Below are 20,827 nucleotides of genomic sequence, written 5' to 3'. Positions count from 1 at the left end.
TCCTAACCGCATGGCCAACTCGCCCAGTAACAGTGGGACTAATGGTATTTGAGTGAAAATTTGATGTACTCTGATAGTTGCATTGAAGTTGATAGATAACATGGTTGAGGGACAGTCATGGGACCTTGCATGAGGTAGACGTGTTGGTAGTGGCTGTAGCGAATGTTGCTTTAGTTATGTTCATGAGGGGAGGAGTGAGGAAGACGTTACAGGATGGGAGATATAGCGTGAACCAGATACATGCAGAGTCTGCATTTATTTAGTTCATTCGTTCGCGATTGCTATAGACGGTATTGTCGCTGCTGCTGATTCAGCAGTAATACCGTCGCTATATGTGGACGATTTTGCTCTGCATTATAGCTCCCATAATATGGCAGTCGCAGCAAGCTATTAGGAGAATAGAACATTGGACTTTAGAACAAGGCTTTCGGTTTTCAACTGCAAAGACCTCTGTTGTGCACTTTTGCCAGAAACGCACTCTTCGCTCGCATCCTGAACTTTATTTAGGAAATGTTGCTCTTCCCGTAGTTGACACATACCGATTTCTAGGGCTCTTTTTTGATAGCAAATTATCGTGGGAGCCACATGTGTGACAGTTAAAAGTGCAATGCACTAAGAAGTTGAATATTTTGAAGTTTCTTAGCAGTACTAATTGGACAGCTGACCACACGGTGCTCCTACGATTTTATAGGGAACATATTTTATCCAGGTTTCACTACGGCAGTGCAGCGTATGGATCCACAAGGCAAAGCATCCTTACGAAACTGAATAGCATCCACTACAGCGGGGTTAGGTTGGCAACGGGAGTTTTCCGTACAAGCCCCATTGCTAACCTGCTGTCTTTACACATGAGGCGCCAGCAAATACTTCTGTCCTATGCTGCAAATTTGCGACAGATGTCACTTCACCCAAGTTATCCTCGCTTATCCTCGAGCAACGTGGCCAGTTGGAATATGCTTGGAAAGCAGTCATAGATTGTTTGATGTACCTTCGGTTCCCTGCCTTCTCAGATAACCAAGTCGGGTACCTCCATGGATAATATGACTACCTGAAATAATCCTGGATCTGCATACTGGCCCGAAGGAAACCACGGACCCTTCGATTTATCAGAGGCTCTTCCTGTCCGTTGTTGGCCGGTATCCAGGTTCAGTCGTCGTTTACACGGATTGTTCGAGGGAAACACATGCCTTTACACCTGAGGCGCCAGCAAATGCTTCTGTTCTATGCTGCAAATTTGCGACAGATGCCACTTCACCCAAGTTATCCTCGCTTATCCTCGAGCAACGTGGCCAGTTGGAATACGCGTGGAAAACAGTCGCAGATTGTTGGATGTACCTTCGGTCCCCGCTTTCTCAGACAACCAAGTCGGGTACCTCTGTGGATAATACGACGATCTGAAATAATCCTGAATCTGCACACTGGCCCAAAGGAAACCACGGACTCTTTGATTATTCGGAAGTTCTTCCTGTCTGTTGTTGGCCGGTATCCAGGTTCAGTTGTCGCTTACATGGATGGTTCGAGGGCAGAAACGCATGTGTTCATTGTCAACAATGATAGGTTTCTTTTTGCTCTCGCGGAAACCTGTAGTGTGTTTACAGCAGAGGTCTATGCTATCTGTGAAGTTCTGTGGTATGCACTGTCCAATGAGTGCTGACATTTTCTGCTGTGTACTGACTCCTGGAGCTCGCTACAGTCTATTGATACCTGTTTCCTTCGGCACACTCTGGTGCAGCAGATCCAGGACCTGTTGGCCGGGTGTTTGGATGCCAGCACCAGAATCACAAGTATGTGGCTCCCAAGCCACATGGGTGTAGAGGGAAATGAGTTAGCAGATCAGGCTGCCATGAAGGCAGTTACACTGCCCCCGTTGCCTTACAAGGTTCCAGTAAGTGATATTCGCACTTAGCTGAGACATCTGGTTATGTCCCATTGAGAGATGGAGTGGCAGGCCATTCTACTTCCAAATAAGCTGAGAGCGATAAAAGGTACAACGAAGGTATGGAGGACTTTGGATCGGTCACGGTGTAGTAATGCACTCTTATTTACTGAAAGGAGAACCACCTCCGGTGTGTACTTGCAGCAATCGTCTTACCGTTGTACACATCCTTATGGAGTGCGTGGACCTGGTCAATCTCCCTCATCCTGCGAGAGTTTTATGAGGGATAGTGGTTTGTTTTATCGTAGTGTTCCGTGTTACTCTTTATATTATTGTTTACTGTGTTTTAGTTTGTGTTTGTATAATTTAATGTGTTTTTAAAAATTGTATGATATATTATTGAATTTTAAGGCAATGTATTATTCTACCATTACCTATTATCTTTCATTTTACCAAAAATAAGGCATTGCAAATTAGATCCACTGAATTTTTAAATTTCACCATCATTCTTCATCTTCATTTGTTTTAAATTCGAGTCATTGGATACATTTAAAAATTTTAATTAGGGCCATCATATCATGTCGTCCATCTCGTACCGTTGGGGTTGACAACCTTACATGTTAGGCCCCTGTAAACAACAAGCAATATCTTCATCATCGTTTGGTTCATTCTCCTGCCCGCACGCCCCTTGCTTGACCATGATGACTACAGTGTCACTGCTCATATTACTAACAGTAGGACGCCATGTTACAAAAGTCCATAGAAACATTGGAAGACTTCAGCGAGGCTGAGTAGCTGAGCCCAATGTCCTGGGTTTGATCTCGCAGTCGGCTGGTATTTGAAGAGGCTTAAATGCGACAGTCTCATGTTGTACCTTTATTGTGAAAGAACTCCTCCGGGACAAAATTCCAGATTTCATAATTGCAATTAGGGAATATTATTCTGGTCTGTATAATTTTAGGTCAAAAGAAATCTCATCAGTCATAAGCTAGTCAACCATATCTGCTTTTTTGAATGAGAAATTTGATGTGAGGTTAATTTGAACATTGTGGTAAGCAGCATTATCAATCACTAAGACATATTCTGGGTGAAGGTTGGGTGTTCATTTAGTTTTTAGCCACTTTTCTTAATTCATCAATCTCATATTGTCATGGTAATCCCCAGACTTTATGCCCGATTGTAATATGAGGAGAGTGTTTGGGAGAAAAGCCTCCTCCTCTCCTGTATGGACAATAATAGCTCAAAACTGGAGCTCGACGACCCATGTTCTGATTGTAACTCCACGTGTGTTCCGTAATGTGCAATGCTTATTCATATAGATTATCGGCCGTGCTTCAGTTCTGTACAAAAACTGTTGCCAACTACATTGGTATTATAAATTTACTCATTCGGGACAAGTACTTCAGGTTCCCTATGGGAATCAACATCTGTATCATTTGATGGCCAGGCAGGCATCAATTTTTGAAAATGAGACAAAGTCTCTCTGCATTGGAACTGCCGGTGGCTCCAAGTAGCCTACGCAGTGGCCTCTGCCGTATTCACTAGCCATGTATCTTGGTAGGTGTGCTGTTTATCAACTGATGAGCCCAACTTAGGACACTGGGGCAAAACGCTGGCAACCAGGAATGAGTTAGCTGGAAAATGTATAATGTCCAATAACGGACCAACTATATTAGAGATAATCAACAAATTCTTTACCATAGGGCATCAAAGTAAAGCAATACGACTTCACACCAAATACAGTAGAGACAACACGCGACACTTCCGGATTTAGCCTTGTTAAAATGGGACAAAAGTCGCAAGTGGCGCTCCTAGTGGCTTGACCTGAAAATTCGCACTAAATTCAAACATCAATGGAAATGTAGATGTGGAAATGAATAAATAAATTACGCCTAGAAAGAAAGTGTAACTAAGATAACTTCAAAGTTGCTAAAGCAATTCTGGATAAATGAATGAAGAATTATTTAACAGGTTATTATTTAAAGACTGAAATTAGACATATAATCAAGATGTGAAATGGACTGCTGTGAAAGGGCTTGATCTTCCATTTATGCATTACTTCTTTAGCTTTAGAATTTCTGCCTGAACGTTTACGGTTAGATTTTTCTTTTTTCACATTTAAAAGCATTGTATCATCATATTAAAACACTTGTCAACAAAAATATCGGCATATTCCTTACACACGTGATTCGATGAATTTACATTTAAGAGTTGGACAATTTTCCTTTTAACTTAAAGCCTACGAACAGAAAGAAAATCTATAAATTTAGCCTCAAAAACATTCAAACTTTCCCTATTAGCAGTACTTGCCATAATGCCATTACATTAGGGTAAAGCAAATTTGCATCATCATATTGTTTCAACAAAATATGTACATTTCTTAAATCGCACATATTTTCTTCAGTGCTTGACAAAGCATTACGACATTCCAAATGGGGTAACTTGGAGCACAAGGAGCCGCACATGTATGCATATGTATTTTCCTGAATTAAATCAAACCCACAGATCACACCTACAACAACACATCGGTATTGAAGGTTAACTGCTGCACTATACAATAAAATATGGGTCCAGCAGATCAGAAGATTATGAAGTACTATAAAAATCTCTTTTTCACTTACATTTTCTTGCCACAAGGGAAACGCAAGAAAGACGGCGCATTCTTCTCTACTTCATAGTCACTGCAGCCAAACACAGCACATACCTTTCCCCTCAAGTTGAGAGGAGATATCAAGGAATGACACACGCTGCTATTTAATTATGTCAACTCACTGAAAACGCATAAATAAAACCAAAAACTTCACGCACGTGTGACGTGCTCTTATGAGAGAATCGGTAGTTCTCAGGTCAATCCCTCGATATCTCACTGAGTGTCACGTATTCCCCTCCGAGTCAACTCTCGACGTCCTTCTAGAGCAGTGCTCAGTTATGAGACGGGCAAGGATTTTATGAAACTACTTTTTTTTGTAACATCAGTTTTTAACGACCAGGCAAGTTGGCCATGCGGTTAGGGGCACGCGGTTGTGGGCTTGCATCCGGCAGATAGTGGGTTCGAATCCTACTGTCGAGCAGCCCTGAATATGGTTTTCCGTGGTTTCCCATTTTCGCACCCGGCAAATGCTGGGGCTGTACCTTAATGATGGCCACGGCCGCTTACTTCCAACTCGTAGGCCTTTTCTGTCCCATCCTCACCATAAGACCTATGTGTGATGGTGTGATATAAAGCCACCAGCAGAAAAAAAGTTTAATGTGTGCAATAATTTCAAATGCTGGGTCATCAACATCAGCATGATCAGTTTATTTTACAAGCCATGTGCATGGACACAGTAATACAGTTAAAACAATATATGCAATATTTTGATATTGTGGTCTACGTTACACCATGTGCAGGTTTTTAAAGATTTTTACATATTACCAAAGGTTTTTATGTCAGCATGTCGTGTTGCAACAAGGATGCAAAGCTTTTTATCAGATAGTTGAATTTTGTCCTTCCTATATTTTTAAATGGGTCTTATTCTTATTTGATTGAAGATGTTCCAAAAGAAGAACGAAACATGTCTCATTATTACAGCTTAATGTAGTTGTACAATAAAGATGATTCACAGAATTGTAAAGGTGGAATATTTGACATTATTCTCCTCCTGTCGAACAACACCAATGGGTCTGCTCGAAGCTTTACGGCGTCATATGCCCTCACTCCAGATGAACACTGCGGACAGGTTTGGAATTTAATCCAGGCTTTTGGCACGCAATGAAGTGATTAGGGATTGTATACCACCACCTCTGCTACCCTGCCAACCAACATTCTGATGTTGAAATTTTTTTCGGCCAACGGGACTCAAACTGACTGACGGTATAGACTTGAAGCCTTAACGACCGTGGCCACCAGGCTGATGCTTTAGTGAGGGATGGTTGGAGTGCATGTTCGAGGTGTGACTGTGTTCTTATGGTTGGATCTCCTCTTCTCTTCTCGTCTCAGGGTTGATGTTTATCATGCCTTGGGCTGCTTGTTTCCGTTTTTTCTTCTTGTCTGTAATTCGTCTCCTTTTGAGCCGCAAAACATCTGGTCCATGTAGGTAATTTCTGATTCATTGTGTGTGGTAAGAGCTCCTGTCTTCGTTTTAACCTGGTTGTTGTCGTCTTCTTTCCGGTTTCAGCACCAAACACTATGGAGGGCAATCAAGAATGATCTGAATGGACTCCACTGACTTCTACAATAAGTCTGTTTACATTTCCATCACTAGGGTTATGGCTCAGAGAATAGCAAAGAGGTCCCTGCTTAACACACCCCTATCAGGGTTAGTGTGACGTTAGCCCTATAGCAATAGAAAATAGATATTGATTTGGAGAGACAACCACAATTTCATAAGTCTAATTTCTATTTTGTGTCAGTTCAAAGTTGACATGTTGTAATGGTTCAAATCCCATTACAAGCATTCATCTGTGTTGTTGTTATTATTATTATTATTATTATTATTATTATTATTATTATTATTATTATTATTATTATTATTATTATTATAAATTCACCAACAAGAATGGCATGAGACTTATGGAGCTGTGTCAACAGAACAACCTGAAGGTAATGTCCACCTCTCTGAGGATTGGAGAATATCAGATCGACCCTGTAGCCATCACATATCCTGTACAGAAAGAAATTCATGATGTGCAAGTTCAAAGAGGAGCTAATATTGATTCTGACCACTATTTAGTGCGTATCAAACTTAAATCTACCCCGAAATGAAACCACTGCAAGAAATCTCATCTTCAGAAGTTCGACATGAAAAAGATAAAGGACACTAACATAAAAGAAGAATGGGAAAAGGAAAAGGTGGACACTTGGCAGCAGTTCCATGACAAGACCATTACGAGAGCTAAAGAGACGATTCCATTGAAGAATAATACGAAACACCCTTGGTGGGACTCTACATGTGAAGAAGCACTGGACAAGCAGAAGAGAGCTTTTCAGAAATATAACTGTAAGAAGTCACTCGAGACTCAACAACACTATCTTCAGACAAGGAAGGAAGTGGCAAAAGTAATCAGGCAAACGAAGAGGAGATACATGAAGGACCAACTGGAATCTACAGAAAAAGATTTCCGAGATCACAATATGCGAGAATTCCACAGGACTTTCGCAGGAAGAATCCGAGGATACACCCCACAGAATTTATGCTTCCGTAAACAAGGCGGAAAACTCGCGCTGTCTAACCAGGATAATTGTAAGGAGTTGGCTTGATATTTCTCTGAATTACTCAATTGCCAGGAGCAAATATTACGATGGCCCAAAGAAACTCCTGTTCACGTAAACCCTGAATCTCCACTAGCTACCAAAGAAGAAATCCAGAGACTCATTTTCAGACTCAAAAATAACAGGGCGTCTGGAGAAGATGGCATAGTTGCAGAACTCTTAAAGAACATAGGACCAAATACACTTGAGGAGCTCACACTAATAACTATGGACATCTGGAAAAAAGAAAAGCTACCTGAAGAATGGAAATATGCACTTATCCATCCGGTACACAAGAAAGGTGACAAAACGGATGTAAATAACTGCAGAGGGATTTCTCTTGTTCAAGTCACCTACAAGATCCTCTCCGCATGTCTTCTTCAAAGCGTACAAGAACAGCTTGAACACAAAATTGGAGAATGGGCGGTCCTGTGTTGAGCAAATTTTTAACTTGAAGACAATATTGAAATATAGAGCAACCCAAAGCTCTCCGATTATTTGTAGTTTCGTCGACTTTGAGAAAGCATACAATTCGATCGATTGACAGTCTCTCTTTAATATCTTAGAAGAACAAGGGCTTGACCCAAAGACATTAAGACTCATCAAGGAAACACTCATGGACACAAAGTCAAAAGTGAAATTCATGGGTGTAATATTGGAGCACTTCGCCATTAAGACCGGCGTGCGACAGGGTGACAGATTGTCACCAGTCCCTGGGCCATTGGAATTAACCAATGAAGGTTAAAATCCCCGACCCGGCCGGGAATCGAACCCGGGACCCTTTGAACCGAAGGCCAGTACGCTGACCATTCAGCCAACGAGTCGGACATTACTATTATTGTAACTATTATTATTGTTTGATTCAATTCTGTAATCTGATTTTGCTTTGTATTAATTAATTATAACTTGCCTTATGACATTGAATTTATTATGTATATATGTGTGTGAGCATTAAAACCACGAAGACTGAGAGTTGCTGCCTAATATCAGATGTGGATATGTTTTGTGAAACCTTTTGACATTGCAGTATACTGTCATCACTCTGTCATTGTATGCATTTAGACTATGAGATAATTTAGAGAACTCCTAGTTTGCCTGAGGCTATTTCATCACTATACGTAATACTTTGGAGCTGGGTGGGAGTTACATCATGTATTCTTTTAGAAATGACGTGTGTGTAACAACTTATATGTCTATATAAAGGGGCTGTATTCTGTAGCGGCAGTCAGTTGGATAGTTGGATGGTTCAGTTGCTTGGAACGAGTTGAATGGAAAGACCTGCCATGAAGTGTTGGAATCAGTTGGAAAGAGAGTGGGGCCACAGTTGGTCAGTGAGTCAGTGAGATGAAGAAGAAGCAGTCACATGGATACGTAGTCGTCAATGACCAAATGGATTATATGTTCCGAGTGTATTTCGTGTATCTGTTCGGTCGAGTTTGTGTGTCAGTTCGGTGACAGTCGAATATTGAGTCATCGTAATGCAGACCAACAGTTATCAGTGAATTACTTGTAAAGTTGATTGTGAAGTGTGAATATAATTTCAAGTCATGCTATATCTCGTTTGTGAAACTAAAAGGATACATCACCAAATTAGGTTTGAGATACCTACAGCTGATACCAACATCATAATAACACTCAAGTGTTTAAGGTACAATTAAGTGAACCAGTGAGGGATAAATTTCTTGTACAACTTTTAAATGTTCGGTCAGTGGGATTTCAAATTTAATGCCTAGAGTTTCTTTCAGTTGTAATTTCAGAATTTTATATCATAGGCTATCTATATTATTGCAACAAGTCTTGCCATTTCAATTATCAATTTAAAGAAAATATTTTGTTTAGTATTAAGTACAATTTATGATTTTATTTCAGTGGTAGAATTAGATAACCTCAAATTTTAATGGGAACACCATACTTCATTGTCCTTTTCCCAGAACCTATATGTTATGCTGTCAAAGTAAGGCCGCTATTAGCCGTGGGCGACTAGTGGTGCAACTAGTTGCCACAGGATTTAAGTAACGAGCGATCAGTGGCGCAACTTGCGAATAATTGCTTGGTTCATACCGGCGAATAATCAGTTGAGAGAATAGCATCCCTCAAAGAACTTCTTCTTCTTGCTCTTTTACTAAAAAGGAAAAACCGAAGGGTTAGGAAAATGTGGAAACATTCTATATTTGTTTCTCAACTGAGTAGAGGATTATATTATATATTGTTTGACGATCTAAATGAGAATGACAGTAAATTTTTCAATTACCTGCGCATGTCAAAGTCCTCATTTTACAAATTGCTCGGCCACATAAAAGAAGAAATAATGGGAAACGACATAGGACTAAACAAATGTTTTCCATCTGAGCTGTAATTCACTAATATAGCCATATAATGGATCGATGGTACTTGTAAATGTAAATGATTATAGAATTTTTATGGGTATTACATATTTCCATATAAGAGTAATAAACATTTAATTATACTTACATACCGGGCGAGTTGGCCGTGCTGTGAGCTTGCATCCGGGAGATAGTGGGTTCGAATCCCACTGTCGACAGCCCTAAAGACGGTTTTCCGTGGTTTCCCATTTTTACACCAAGCAAATGCTGGGGCTGTACCCTAATTAAGGTCACGGCCGCTTCCTTCCAACTCCTAGCCCTTTCCTATCCCATCGTCGCCATAAGACCTATCTGTGTCAGAGTGACGTAAAGCCACTAGCAAAAATAATTTTAATACTCACCTAGAGTATTCTTCTCGCCAACAGGTTTTGCTTCGAATTTTGTAATAAAGTTCTTTAAAATACTGTTTCAAGAATTCAGCGTTTTCTATTTTGTCGGTTTAAGTTTCAGTTCTGGAATCCCAAGTGACTGGTTTTCATTCTACCTCAAAAATGGTCTTCAGTATTTATTTGACTTTCAAACAATTTTGCCATCTCCTTCATTTCCTGTTGTAGTTTATTTGATGTCTCCATGTTCAATAAATAAACTATCACAATAAGTAAACAAACAAGGTAATGAAGAATGATAATGGTTAGGTGGATCCCTGACTCAATTGCGTTCCATCTTACGCATTACGTCATGCTGGTGTGAGAACACGAACTTGAGTGTTGTTTCCGCATGCGCGGGGAGGTACATCGGCTAATAGGCTACATTTACTGCAATGCCCCGTCACGCATTTGAGCAACTAAAAGTCACCAGAGCAGTTGCCGGCTCAGATGACGGCCGGCAACTAGTTGCTCAGTTGCGCCACTAGTTGCCCACGGCTAATAGCGGCCTAGCTTATTACCTCACACCCTAGAGATATTCTATTATCGTTACGCTGATTTGTAGCTGGCGCCCATCAATAAGTGTATGTACATAGTCCAACGATTGAGCAATTTTTTTTCATGAATATTTCATTTCATCGTGTTTGTGGCCTTATAACCACAGTGTTGACGTTATGAAAGACATCTTTCTTGCACCTGGGTGTTTTTTTTTTTTTTTACACTTGTAATAGTTTTTCATGGCTTCTTGTGTCTTCGTGGCACTCCTTGTTTACACAGTCACTTATATTTTGAATTCTTTGTCTCATATTGTTGTTTTTTATTGCTAATAATTTTTCTTGACTTTTCAGATGATCGCCAGTAAAACCTTGCGTATCCGCCATTTATCTCCTGATCTCACAGATGAGGAGAAAGAAGAATTGTTGGTACACTTTGGAGCGGTTCGTGTCAAAGTGTTGAGCTCCAAGATACGCAAAAACAGTGTGGTGTTTGCAAGGTATGTTGAACACACAGTGACAGGTCAGTCAGTGAAGAAGAGACCATCTTCAGTCTGGCAAAAATGAATTCAGGATAAAATAAATTTAGAAAATACATGGGGGGAAAAAAATGAAATAACAGATTGTACCTGAAAAAGATACCACTTGTCTGTCAGGGGAGGCCCAACATTACGATATTTCCTTTCCGTTTCAAGTAACAACTCTCATTCTTGTTCCGTATTGAAAATGACGTTATGCATAAATATCTCCAGGATAATTTAATGAAACCACCTCTTCAATACATACCACATTTAATGTGGTTTGGATCTACATGAATTTATGTAGACTTATCAGAGACATGTTTCACCCTATTTTGGGCATCTTCAGCCTGTAGACAACCTTAAGGTCAAGGTCTGGGACCTTATTTAACCATATGTAATATAAATTATGAACATTGTGAGAGCATTGATAATGACCATAGACTCCTCATTGCAGACCTAAAAGTCACCAAACCTATTATTAAAGTAAACAAGAAGAAAAAACCACGAATTAAAGACTGGAAATTGAAAGATGTGGAAGTCAAACAGCAGTTTCAAGAGGAAATCAGAGCTAAAATACCAGTAACAGACACAAAGAAAGGTATTGAAGAATGGAATGATTTTAAGGCAAGTCTGGTTGGTAATGCAGATAAAATATGTGGAAGAACAAGCAGAAGAGTGAGAGAGAAAAGAACATCTTGGTGGAATGATAAAGTGAAAGAAGCCATAATGAAAAGGAATAAAGCTAAAAACCTTCTTGATGTGGCTAAGTCTGACAGAAGAATCAACAGCGACCAAATAGACAACAATAAATTGGAAGAGATGGCAAAGGAATATAGATACAGAAAGTTGGAAGTCAAGAGAATTGTATGGGAAGAAAAAGAGAAAAGTTGGAAAGAATTTACAACTAAACTGGAAGAAGACAGTAAAGGGAGTATGAAAATGATATATGGAATAGTAAAAAGTAAAATATCAGATAAAGAAGCAATTACAGCTCTGGAGACAGCAGATGGGAATATAGTTCGCAATATGAAATATATCACGGATACAATGGGGCAATATTTGGAGAAGCTCCTAAATGGCCCTAAAGAGATCTCTGTTGAGGATGTAGGACAGAAAACAATAGAGGAAGATATCCCAATTACATGGACAGAAGTAGAGTAAGCTCTCCATAGGATGAGAAGTGGTAAGTCAGCAGGAGCTGATGAAGTTACAGCTGACATGATTAAAGCTGCTGGTCCACCAGGTATACAGTGGCTGTATAGAGTCCTCAGAACAATACGGAAGGATAACAAAATACCTGAAGATTAGACAAAAGGGGTGATAGTCCCTATCTTTAAGAAAGGGAGTAGAAGGAAAAGTGAAAATTACAGAGGCATTACCCTCTTATCACACGGCCTTAAAATTATGGAGAAGATCATTGAAGCCAGAGTAAGGGATATACTAGAGCCTATCTTAGAAGAGGAACAACATGGCTTTTAGGACTGGAAGAAGCACAACAGATCTGATATTTGCTTTGAGGATGTTGGCAGAGAAACACTGGGAAAGAGGAAAAGACCTAATTATTGTGTTTATGGACCTTGAAAAGGCGTATGATAATGTTCCTAGATCAACTATTTGGAAAAGTCTTGGAAAACTTGGTGTACCAGAGTACCTTATTAGGAAGATCCAAACGCTATATAGTAATTGTAAAAGCTGTGTCAGAATTGGAGACGGTCACGCTGAATGGTTCAATACAACCAAAGGAGTACAACAGCCTTATCACTTCTTCTATTCATAGCAGTTATGGATACCATTTTAAAGGAACTAAAAGGAAAAGGTAATAAAGATCTTCAGGCTCTGGTGTTTGCAGACGATGTGGAAATATGGGATGAAACAGAGGAGGGAGTGCAAAATAATCTGAATGCATGGTGTAAGAAGTTTGATGATTATGGAATGAAAGTGAACCCATCAAAAACAGTAGCATTGAAAATCAGCAGACATAATACAGAATGCAACATAAAAATACAGGACCACCAAGTTGAAGTAGTACACCAATTCAGTTATTTGGGAAGCGTAATGGCTAGTAATAACAGAGCTGAGGTAGAAATAACAAACAGAGTAACCAAAGGCTCTAACTTTTACAGTATCGTTAGACACCTACTATGGAATGAGAAGGTCCCACAAAGAACAAAAATGACCCTGTACAAGTCATATTTCATTCCCATCCTTACTTATTCTCTGGAAACCTGCACACTAACATCAGAGGATTGTAGTAGGATTCAAGCCTGTGAAATAAAATTTCTTAGAACTGCCCTCCAAAAGACCCGACTTGATCATGTGAAAAATGATGAGATCCGATCTAACCTAGGTCTAAATGAATCGATGGAGGAAAGACTTAGGTCATCTAGACTTAAAATGGTTTGGGGATGTTGAACGAATACCACAAGGTTACCATGTGCTTATTTGGAAAAGAGTATAACAGGTAGAAGACCAGCTGGTAGACCAAGAAGAAGATCGATGGACCAACTGAGGGAAGACGTGGAGAGAAGAGGATGGAATTGGGAATCTGTCTTGGACAACGAAATGTTTTTGAATAGGCAACTTTGGAAGACGCTAGTTTTCAAACACCCTACCCAGCTCGCTGGAAGGGCAAACCGATGATGATGATGAATGGTACATAGTAGTAACCTCTTAAAAATTAACATGCCACAATGATATTTAAAAAATGTGAACAGTACATAAATATGAGTAATATACAATATTCACAACCATATACCATATTACATATGGTTAAATAAGGTCCCAGACCTTGACCTTAAAGTTCTCTACAGGTTGAAGATGCCCAAAATAGGGTAAAACATGTAGATCCAAACCACATTAAATGTAGCTGATGGCTGGTCCAGTTATAAATCAATAGGTCCCGGTTTCAGGCTACAAACCACCGCGAGGTATGAAACTAGGCACTGAATTAGAGTTCTTCAATTGTTTTTTACTGATAATCATAATAGTAATAATCATAGAACTGTACGATAATATGTCTTAAATTGCACATATTGCTTTTATTTGCTCCATTATAGCCTGCTGTAAACGTTTATAGCCTAAATACATCATTTAAGAGCAAGTGCTATCTCCAAAATCGTGAAAGATAGATACAGGTCATATAAGACAGAAATTCACATTTAAAATACGAGTACTAGGGACAGAACAGAGAACTTTAATTCGAGGGGTAAGGGTTAATTACGAACATTGATTAAGTAATTAATGGTATCTTTTTCAAGTCATCATCATCATCCATTTTCCTTGTCCAGCTCCTGCCGGGTTGGGATGTTTATGGCACCTTTCTATCTTCCTCTTCTAACCGCCATTGTTCCTCTTCCAGGTTTCTTCTAATTATACTATTCTTTATTGTCTCCCCCTTCCTTCTCTCTTTCTATCTGGGTCACTCCATCCTTCCCTCTTCCATTTTCTCAACATGTCCAAACAATCTAAGATTATCCTTCTCCATTCTGACGAAAAGCTTTTCAACTCCGAGTACCTTCCTCGCGCCCTCATTTCTCACTGTTCTTTCTTGTCTTTCCTTGCTTCTTAAAAATTAATTTCACGGGCCTGGATTATTTATTTATTTATTTATTTATTCACGAAGCACAAGATACAGCTACACTGAGCAAATTTCACTTGCACTGTCAACAGACTATTTAACAAACGTAAACTTTCATAATAAAATTTAAAAAACATAACAAAAAAAAAAAAAAAACAAGATCAGGTACACAGCCTACTAATAACAACTGTCCAAATCGAAAACCATGAGAATGTCCATGTTCATAGCCAAGTTGTCGTGGGTCAAGATATTCTCGTGTCTTCTTGACATTGTCCAGATCTCTACTGCATCTGTCAATACTGGGCAGAAGTACATCTCATCACCACTTTCTCCACACCAGGTTTCTCACACTCTGGTAGAATGCATTTCCCTCCTGAATCCTTTTACTAATGTTCAGCCCTCCATCCTGCATCTGTGCTTCCCAAGTACTTGAAGCTCTTCACAATTTAATTTTTTATCTGTTTATTTTTATAATTCCTTTTGCTTTCTCCTCTACTCAACCCCGTTATCTTACACTTTATCACAATGATTTTCATTCCATAATTTTCAATAATCTCACTCAACATGTCGAATTGCCCTTGAGGAAGTTCAGTTTATAATGCAACACATTTTTTTTATAAAAGCAGTTTGGTTTTATTGATGATTCAAATACACCATGCTATTCCCCAATCCTTTTGCTACAATACCCTATTTTTCAACATAATCTCCGTTCAATGCTACACCCTTACCCCACCATAATGTGAGGGCATGTATGCGTTGGTACCACTCGACTGGTCGATGTCGGAACTAACATCCTGCTGCATTGATAACTTCCCCATCACCCATGTAGTGCTTCCCGCAGAGTGCATCCTTCATTGGGCCAAACCGATGGAAATCAGAAAGTGCGAGATCCGGGCTGTAGGCTGGATGAGGAAGAACAGTCCACTCAAGTTTTGTGAGCTCCTGTCGGATATGCGCACTTGTGTGAGGTTATGGAGAAGGAGAAATTAGTTTGCATTTTTGTGGCTACGAACACTCTGAAGTCGTTTCTTCAGTTTAATTAGAGTAGCACAATACACTTCAAAGTTGGTGGTTTCACCACGAAGGAGAACATCGAAGAGAATAATCCCTTCAGAGTACCAGAAGACCACAGCCATGACTTTACCAGCTGAGGGTACGGTTTTGAACTTTTTCTTCATGGGAGAGTTGGTGTAGCGCCACTCCATGGATTCCTGTTTTGTTTCCAATTCGAAGTGATCAATCTATGTTTCATCACCTGACAATAAATTGTCACCTTCAGCCTCATAATGAGCAAGCAATTCTGCACAGATTGACAAAATGTCAATATCATGCAGGAGCTTCGAACCCAAAGTGATGACTAGTTGAAAAGTGATGTTTCTTCTTTCCTCTTTATGGTCTTCAAGTAGGTGGCGAGGAACCCAGCGGGAACAAAGCTTTGAATACTCCAAGTGCTGGATAAGTGTGTCAGCACCGCCAACAGAGACGTCAAGTTCAGCAGCGAGGTGTTTGACTGTGGTCCGTGGATCACCTCGAATAAGGGTGGCCGCATGTTCCGACTTCGCAGGTGACACAGCTGTGTGCAGCTGACTGGCCGTCGCGCGGGAGATCAGACAGGTTTCCTCGACCTTGTTGTGATGATGAAACGCCTCACCCAACGACTCACCGTGCTTTTTTCCACTGCCAGGTCTCCAAGCGCCTATGTACATCTGTGATGCCCTGGTTTTCCGCTAAAAGAAACTCAGTACCTGCTCCCTGTTTGGTATGCACCTCCAGGAGCAATTTTGAAGGTGCTGCCACCTGTCGGAAATTAATGAAAATCTACAAGATGAAGCGGGAATTATTCAGAGATGTTCCAAACAAAATTCCGTACTTCCTCTCTGTTTGTTCCTCACATCACAATATAGTCTGTAAACCTTCAGCTCACTGTTCCCATGTTTTTCCTTTGACTCCTTCACGACTTCGTCCATGAAATTAAATGGCGTATGGCTTTAAGTGCTGGGAGTGTCTGTTGCCAGCGCACTTCTGCGCAAGAACAGCTGATGCAATACGACCGTGATAAATTGTCCTCGAAAAATGTAATACCGTACTCAGAAAAACAAATGAATCGGGATTGAAAACAAATTCACTTACTAACAACATCCGACACTGATAAGATTGAGAAATCACTCACCACTCATTGCTGATGGCTGGCACAGGAAGGAGGAACACTCCACTGATCTCAGAATCACTTTCTTGCCACTTGTCTTTCCCGAACTACACTGAGACATGCTAAACATGCACAAACTATGTACACTAAACAATACACGACGTAAATAAAACTACAGCTATTTTTATACTAAACTACTAAACCTGTATTGTGCTAATTTACGCTATGCTAAACTGCAAACTACACTATACTGTGCTATACTAGAGAGATAAAGACTAATATGAAAAACATTCAATACTGAAGAAAAGTGCAAAAGATCGCTAACCGTACCGAATACCATAGACGCTAAGCGTGTAGGTTAACCATAAGGTGAATGTAAATATTAAAGTTGGCAACAAGGTTTCGAGATCGCACTCCGCCGATATAAGTCGATATGAATGGCAGCTTGGGATTGGTTGGATGTCTACGTTCAGCTGATAACCACCAGACAGAGCCAACATCGGCCAAAACGTCAGTTTAGAAGTAAAGCCGTGTGGAGTATAGTTTCCATACATTTGCTCTGGGTAAATTATTGTAAGCCTTTTCCAAGTCATGTATAGTCTCTTGTTTAATGAGTATTTTCTGACTTAGTTTTTGGTAGACTGAGAAACCTCACAGTTGAAACAGAAAAGAAATGTCTTTTAGTACAACAAAAAATCATTATCTTCAAAGAGACGGGCTCTTTTCCCATGAGTCCGAGTTCTTCCGACTGCCAAAGAGCTCGTTCTCGCTTCCCAGCTTTATCAGAAGGACACTAGGAGGGCTCATCGAATTGCTGCCAATCAAACAATTCAATTTGAGCTTGCATTTGAGCTGCAGAAGCAACAATGCTCTGGCCTGGTGAAATCTTGTCAAGTTCATACAAAACACAGTTTGCATTGATTGTTCTGTATGGGGGCATGAAGTCTACTAAACCTGCGGCCAGTGAATTAGGCGGGTGAGGAAAACTGCACTGTTGTCAGATACGGGAATGGTGAAGCGAGATATGGTCGCGAGTCGCTTACCTCTGAGCACGGATTGGCAACTTTGCTAGCAACCTTTATACGGCCACTTTTTGGCCCATTTTTCTGGAAAATGAAAAGACCCATGGAAACATGTTTCGGGTAATATATATAAGTTTGACTATTTTCTACATTTTTCCTGCAGCCAACATTTTATGGCTCAAAAAAAATTTGCCTGCTTACTGAAAATTTCAATACATGTTTTTATGGATTTGAATTTACTTGTTCAGTTTTTTATCCTTAATAATTATTTTAACTTGGTTTGTGTGGAAATCAGCAGTCTTTCCTGAAGCTTGTAGTATAATTTGTTTTGACACATTGTAGGAGGTAACATCAGGAGCTTGAGAGAACAAACTGCCTCGCATTCCGAAAAGATGCGTTCAATATTAGACTTTTCTTTGCCAGTTGATGCATCACCTTGGCAACAGTGTAATTTCTCTGACCTGCCTAATTTGGTGGGCGTGACAATATCATTCCCAAAATACGGTTGCCATAAACTTCTCAATTGAGAAAATCTGCTTAAATTTCACTTTGTTCAGATGTGATGTGTTTGGCCACTCCATTCATTGCTCGCTTGATTGCTGCATGCAATCTACGGTCACGAGGTACACGCATGTCTTGTCCCAGTGATGATGTCCTCTAATAACGCATCACCCCCTTCGTGGTTCCGGGTTAGAAATGTCGAAACATGTGTTCCTTGCACAACTTTACTGACACAATTCTATAGGGACTGACCTTGAAACATGTGAAATGACCAGAGCACCAGTCTTTAAGAATATTTTCCTGACTTTCCTTGAATGACCTTACCCGTTTGCAGACTTTTCCATCTCTCAGTCCGTTGGGGTGATGAATCTTGGCTGGTGTGCTGTCAAGATCGAGATAAATGATCGAATCTCACACTTGGCAGGCTGCTCAGTTGTCTTAACGAGTTCTATTGCGCAGTTCGAAGAAACACCAGGATACCAATGTGGCAACTAGCATGTGGATGCTGGGACTGGTGCAAGCATGAAAGAATGAACATGTGAGACTTTAAAAGATGTGAACGACCGGTCCTTAATTAAAAAAAATAACCTTTGTTCACTGACCTCATTGTGTTTATTATATTTGTGTGTTGTTTTTCTTCTTATATTACTTGATTTATCGTTTATTTACTGGTCTGTTTTCATAGCTTTAATACTGAGGCGGAGGCCAAAGTCGCCCTAGGTCGACTTCACCAGCTCGATGTTCTGGGCTACCCACTGTGTGTGGAGTTTGCTAGAGGGGATGAGAACAAGGAATCTCTGCCAGAGAAAAAACACACGTGAGTATGTTCACAGGAAATACAAGTTTACCACCGTAGCTGTAACATAGCAAGTGAACACACTCCCACAGCAAGAATTGCATTCTTGTCACCACTGTTCTGTCAAAAGCTGTTACTACAATTATTGATTTTATTTATTTGTATCAGAAGCAATACATCATGTATAAATTATTAGTTAAGAATGAGAACAATGATTCATCCTGGCATAAAACATACGCCCACAAATCACACTGAATGGATAGAGGAGGGCGGGGTTGTAATTGGCGGAGTTTTCTTGCTTGTCGCTTGGCCTCTTGATGTTTGCGGCGTTCTCTATCAAACAAGTTGACAGCGGTGGATGTAGTGTTCCGCCACAGTGAGCGGTCCACAGCACATTCTTCCCATATCTGTATAACTATACCAATTGTCTTCATGATGTGTTTCAGCTGGTCCTTAAAACGCTTAAGAGGGGCTCCATGAGGTCTACTGCCAGAGCAAAGTTCACCGTAAAGAATTTGGTGGGGGAGCCTGGTGTCACTCGTGCGGTGAACATGGCCCAACCATCTCAGTTGATGAACGATGATTGTTGCCTCAATGCTATTTAGCTGCTCTTTGTCAAGAACTGCCATGTTGGTCACATAGTCCTCCCACTTAATATTCAAGATGAATCTCATTTTCTGTTGGTGGAAGGGCTCAAGTTTTTTGATATCACGGCGATAGTGTGTCCAAGTTTCACAGCGTTGAAATGACAACAGCTTTGTACACCATGAGTTTGGTATGCAGTTTTAGGTTGTTATTCATGAAGTCTCTGTGCATTAACAGTCTGAACGCTGCATGAGCAGCCCCAATTCTTTTATCAACGTCTTGTTCACAGGTACACTGTTTAGACAAGGTGCTTCCAAGATATGAATAGTGATCAACTTGTTTCTGTGTTGTGTCTAAGATGGAGATACTGAACTCCAGAAGAATTCATCCTGGGGCAGATTGTGCAAGAACCTTCATGTTTTCCGCATTAATGGCAAGACCAAAGCGATCACATGCAGTTTTAAAGCAGTTGACTGACTGTTATAGTTCTGCAGGTGTTAGAGCAGGAGATGCAGTGTCGTCAGCATACTGCAGTTCTGTCACTCGGGTAACCAGAGTACGTCTTTGTGAGCAAAGTCTTGCCAGATTGAAAAGGCCTCCATCAAAACGAAATTTAATCTCCATGCCTAAGTTGTTTGCAGATGATTCATGCAGCATGTATAGTGCAAAGAATGTAGGAGCAAGCACACAGCCTTGTTTCAATCCATGTGTGATTGGGAATGAATCTGATACTGAGTTACCATGAAGAACCTGTCCAGACATGCCAACATGAAGAGATTGAACCAATTCCACACAACGTTCAGTACATCCAAAATGTCTCAATACTTTCCACATAGCAGATCTTGGTACTGAATCAAAGGCTTTTTCTAGGTCATAGAAAACTAAATACAGAGGCTGCTGCTGTTCTCTGCATTTTTCCTGGAGTTGTCTAGCACAGAAGATCATATCTGTTGTGCCTCTGGAGGTTCGGAAACCACAGTGAGACTCGGGCAAAATCCTCTCAGAGATAACTCGGAGCCGGTTTAATAGAATTCTTGCGAGAACTTTACCTGCAGTAGACAAAAGCGATATACCACGGTAGTTCCCACGTACACTACGATTGCCTTTCTTGAAGATAGTGACCGAAGATTCTTCAAGTCGTCGGGTACTTCTCGAGTTTCCCAAATCAAGAGGACAATAGAGTAAAATAATATATTATTATTGGTCCACCTTTTCAATACAAAATGAAAATTACATAGGGACTAGTTTCGACCTAGTAATAGGTCATCATCAGCCTGAAGTAAATTAAAGCGTAAATATCGAAGAAAAACATAAACAATGTAAACACAAG

General features: G+C 40.2%; 1 protein-coding gene across 6 annotated transcripts in view; it reads left to right on the top strand.

Annotated features, from left to right (window-relative positions):
- Positions 1–20,827, top strand: part of LOC136873661 (RNA-binding region-containing protein 3) — a 134,921-nt gene that overhangs the window by 46,005 nt on the left and 68,089 nt on the right. For 5 of the 6 annotated variants that reach the window (XM_067146751.2, XM_067146750.2, XM_067146749.2 and 2 more), the window contains exons 2-3: positions 10,704–10,849; positions 18,802–18,933. In XM_067146751.2, coding sequence (XP_067002852.2) covers positions 10,704–10,849; positions 18,802–18,933 — 278 coding nt within the window. Of the gene's footprint in view, positions 1–2,102; positions 2,169–10,703; positions 10,850–18,801; positions 18,934–20,827 lie in introns of those variants that run through there. The other variant, XM_067146748.2, reaches the window with a different exon arrangement.

Source organism: Anabrus simplex, chromosome 5, assembly GCF_040414725.1.
Source record: "Anabrus simplex isolate iqAnaSimp1 chromosome 5, ASM4041472v1, whole genome shotgun sequence".
NCBI lineage: Eukaryota > Metazoa > Arthropoda > Insecta > Orthoptera > Tettigoniidae > Anabrus > Anabrus simplex.
This window is presented reverse-complemented; position numbering and strand designations above follow the sequence as displayed.